This window comes from Penaeus japonicus, unplaced genomic scaffold, assembly GCF_977035675.1.
Source record: "Penaeus japonicus unplaced genomic scaffold, GWHDUDI00000001_assembly GWHDUDI00000007, whole genome shotgun sequence".
Lineage (NCBI taxonomy): Eukaryota > Metazoa > Arthropoda > Malacostraca > Decapoda > Penaeidae > Penaeus > Penaeus japonicus.
The window spans coordinates 29,799,115-29,803,731 of NW_028234409.1; the positions used below are offsets into that span (position 1 = coordinate 29,799,115).

The 4,617-nt window shown below is 42.3% G+C and overlaps 1 protein-coding gene across 2 annotated transcripts in view; it reads right to left on the reverse strand.

The window, feature by feature from the left end:
• Window positions 1–241: 241 nt before the first annotated feature.
• LOC122243937 (uncharacterized) overlaps window positions 242–4,617 on the reverse strand; it is a 196,263-nt gene continuing 191,887 nt past the window's right edge. The window contains exons 4-7 of one of the 2 annotated variants that reach the window (XM_086538654.1): window positions 4,060–4,221; window positions 3,322–3,435; window positions 2,939–3,050; window positions 242–2,759 (exon numbers count right to left, since the gene is read on the reverse strand). In XM_086538654.1, the coding sequence (XP_086394780.1) occupies window positions 2,185–2,759; window positions 2,939–3,050; window positions 3,322–3,435; window positions 4,060–4,221 (963 nt within the window). In that variant the 3' untranslated portion in view covers window positions 242–2,184. The remainder of the gene's footprint in view (window positions 2,760–2,938; window positions 3,051–3,321; window positions 3,436–4,059; window positions 4,222–4,617) is intronic. The other variant, XM_086538655.1, reaches the window with a different exon arrangement.

The window sequence follows — 4,617 nt, forward strand, 5'->3', positions numbered from 1 at the left end:
TTATTTTCAAATTCTACCTGAATCGCTTGAGATAAATGTAACGGTATTTCTCCCTAGAGAAATACAGTTTTCTTTCCATATTTTTTTTTATTATTAATTTATCATTTTACAGTCATATATATATCATACTTTGAAAATGATCATTCCCCATAAATTCACAATTTCATTGGACTTAATTGCATATACATCCAGATCATATCTTTCAAGCGTGGTTTTGACAATGATAATAAAACACCGTACATATTAATCCACTGTTTAATTCATTATCACAAAAAGCCTATCTATTACAACAAACATCACCACATTTACAAAAATAATCTAAAAGTCACTGGCCACGTTATGAATGAGTTGAAACAAAAATCTAATCCTAATGAAAGCACTGATGAGTTTTTGGAACCTTACACGATGAAAAAGAGAAGGGGAGGGGGAGAGGGAGGGGGAGGGGGAGCAAGAAAAAGATCGAGAGTAAGAGATAAGGATGATAAAGCTGGATAGAAACGTCATAAGAAACGTATGATATAGAATCTTTAAGAGCGTTGGGTTTATTGGTTCCATTAATATATTTCTTATTGTTTCTGTGAGTTTTAAGACAACGAAGACTTCCACAGAACATAAATACAACAACCTTTACACTTCTGACCCCTTAACGTATCACGGCACATTACATAAATAATAAATAATCTTGTAATCATAATACTTATGCACTAAACATATACATGATGTTTACAGAAAGAAAAACATTTGTACTCTATGTACACATTAAAAGAATAATACTAAACACTGACTATCTTGAGCACAAGAAGGGAAAATGTCTTAGCAAGGGCCAATCATAGTTTATCTAAAATAAAGAGAGGAAAAATAGCACAATATTGCACCTGTGTATATTACTTCCGTCAAAAAAAAAAAAAAAAAAAAAAAAAAAAAAAAAAAAAAAATAATAATAATCAGCAAAAAATCTAATACGTATTAATGTAGCTGCGTGTACACAGTACCTGAACACAATATGGCTCTTCAACATTCGAAACATAAACGTGAGTTGCCTTAGCTAAGCCACACTCCCCCTCGTATGCTATTGCGTGTTCCCAAATTGGGCCCGAAACCAAACCAACCACCGATGCCTTTGTGACAAGAAAAGCTGTCTACTGTGGAGTGATCTGTGTTATGTAACGCTGGTGATTAATAGAAAAAAATTTATCAAAAGGCAAGTTTTGGCTGGATAACCGTCTTGAAAAGGAAAAGATTCTTTCGAATCCTTTGTTTGTAGGAAATGTTCTAAACTACTGGACAGAGCACCGATGAGGAAGACATTTTTTCCTATCTTTTAAGTACAGAAACCTTGCAGATTTTTCTTTGTATTTTGATTATGACGAAAGGCGACCGACATCTTCGTTTGCGCGTCGGGAAGACAATATACAGTAGAGTCGCCGATGGTCTACTCTTCTTGCAAATTGACTTCAAGTGGCTTGTATACTAATCCTTTATGCTCCATTTTTGTTGTTTCTTGGGAACATTCTTTGGCATTATTTATTTCACACTCACATACGCACACACATACTAATTCAAATCAGCTAATATTTATTAGGGATTCAAAAAATAACCACTTGAAATTTCTTTGACTGAAGACCCAAACCGAAGTCATCTCACGCGCTAGTAAATTCAGTAATAATTATCTCACGAACGCTGCATTTACAACCACAATTATGACACCGTTGCCGTCGCTGAAAATGATTTTGATAAACATGTAAAAGTAGCACCACACCCCTTAGATGAAATCCAAGGCAGTCAACTGAGAACTCTCCGTTGCCAACAGAGTTTTAGTTTGAGTGTCTGGCGACCAAAATATCAACGGGGGAAAAAAAAAAAACGAAAAATGTTACTCTAAGTAACGTAACTAACTGTCATATTAGCTTATTTGCGTACAAAAAAGGTAATAATTTTACCCTCCCAAAATCTATAGTTTTAGGTCTAAGGCATCAGGTGTGTGAGGCGCGCCGGTAAACAAGCTTACAGACGCTTTTCTCCGACTACACTGGTATAGTTTATTGGACCGAAAAGCAGTCGCGGATGTCATGGATGAGCATAATCGACCTTTGGCCTAGTTTGTCCCGTTTCCGAGGGCAGCAAGATAACTGTTTCAGAGTTACCCCACCTGCAGAGCATCAACACCGTGGCGGAACTCAGGTTTCAAGTCCCTTGTTGCGTCGAATAGGGTGAAAGCTGTTGATTGAGTTGCAACGCAGGCTGTTGATGCGTGTAAATGGGCGTCTGGTAGGAGGGAAGGATGGTGGGTGAAGTGATCATGGAATAGTGGGGGACGCTAGGGGAGGCAGTGGCCCCCTGAGTGACAGGGTAGGCCTGGCAGTAGGGAGGCGGAGGAGAATCGTACACGTGTTGCGAGCCTTCGTTCCCCTGGAGCATCTGCTGCTGCTGCTGCTGCTGTGGCGGTGGCGAGTGCTGACCGTACATCATCTGCGACCCTTCCCCTGCCACCACGATCTTCCCCTGGAGCTGCTGCTGAAGCTGAGGCTCTCGTCCGTACATAACCATATCACCGCCCACCATCTCCGTCTGCTGCTGCTGGTAGCTCAGAAGATGCTGACCCACGCGTCGAGGTCCTCCTGGGAGAACTCTGGCACTAAAGTCTCCGGCAATCCGAGTGCCATCTGGGAGCTCTCCCCCGAGGGCCTGCGGGAGAGCACGTGGCACCGGAGGCTGAAGCGCACCACATCCTTGGGACCCGCACTCGGGGACGACACTGTCTGGGAGGAACACGAAGTCGTCACAACCATGGTCGTCGCTGAGGTCGTCACAACTCTCAGGATCTTATTTATAGTATATACACTCGAAATTCATCAGGAGAACTTTGCTTACGAAAATCAGTCAGTATCGCAAAATGATCAAAATCAAACGAGGCGAAAGGATGCGGTTCTAGACTCACCGCTGTGCTGGAGGGCGTCGTGTTCCATGAGGGGCGTCTCGGAATCCAGGGACATTCCAGGCATGATGCAGCCAGGGGAGGAGCCCCGGTAATCCTCGTCGCCGGAACGCATCTGTGGGAGAAGAGCGTGTTGACTATCGAGACAGGATTCCGTTTTTTTTTATAAGACCAGTCTTGAAACATCTTTTGATAACCATACACTGTTTGATAGGTGCTAACACACACACACACACACACACACACACACACACACACACACACACACACACACACACACACACACACACACACACACACACATACACACACACATACACAAACACACACACACACACACACACACACACACGTCCATATACGTCTTCCAAGCAAACCATGCATACCTTTCTCTTGGCGAGCGCCTGCTCTTTGGCCGAGTGGTTCTTGACGTGCTTCCTGAGTGAGGACGGGTCAGTGTAGCGCTTCTTGCACCCCGGCACGGAACACACGTACGGCTTCTGCAAATGGTTAAGAAAGACTGGTTAACGGCCTTGCGGTGGCAGCGGCGTGGCGGGGCAGTGGGAGAGAGGCAGGCGAGTTCCCGCGGGTTGAGAGGAGCAGGATGCGCACAGGTTTTTCTTGTTTGTTATCTTGTCAAAACTACTCGAGTTACAGAGCTCTGTGATGCGTATCTCGCACTCTGTGAGCATTGTGAGAGATTGGATCTTACTGGAGCTTTTTTTTATTTATTTGATAATGGAGGATGGATGCGAGACATTTCAATGACCTATTTGGAAATTTTCATCATATAAGGCTATGAATGACAAATATAGAAGAAATAGAACGAGCTTGAGGAAAAGGGGAGAGAATATTTATGATCATGAAATAAAACCCTAAAATCAGTTGAGCATAATAAACATCAACAATTTCAAACTAAAACTCCAAATTATGTTTGCCCGTTGCCACAACCAAACACTCAGAGACAAAGCGTATAACAAAATGAATACGAGTCTCACATGTCATCCATTAAGAGCAGCAAAGCGTGAAAAAAAAGAGGGCAATTATATCAACATCCCGGGCGGAAGCACAGGCCATAATTAACATAATTTAGAGTTACAAACAAATTATACGCCCCAACTTACGGCATCCACATGAGTCCGCTGATGCTTGGCGCGGTCAGACGAGTTCGAAAAAGCCTTCATGCAGTGAGGGTAGCCGCAGATGTACGGTCTCTCGCCTGTGTGACTCCTTAGGTGAATCTTGAGGTTCTCCAGCCGTGAAAACGCCTTCGTGCAGCCTTTGAACTGTTCGGAAGAGGAAAAGAGACTCAATGTTAGAACTGATAAGGAATTTTGGGTAATAAAAGGGCTTGAAAGAAGATATGTTAAAAAGGGATGTACAGAACCACAAATACACACACACACGCACATAAAATAAAGAAAAGAAAAGAAAAAACGAAGACAAAGAGAGTTTTTAATCCCCCTTTGATAAAAGGAAATATCTGGCTGAGGAAATACCACGCCATGACCTTTGAGTATAATATAAAAAAAAACAGACTAAGACAAACTGTGACAATCATATGGCAAGCTAACCTTAACCTAAGCCACGTGGTTCCTAAGAGAACCTTTCCACTACCTCCTCCAAGGAGAATTAGAAGTTCAAGAAGAGAGGAATAATAGTATTAATAACAAAGAGGAAAA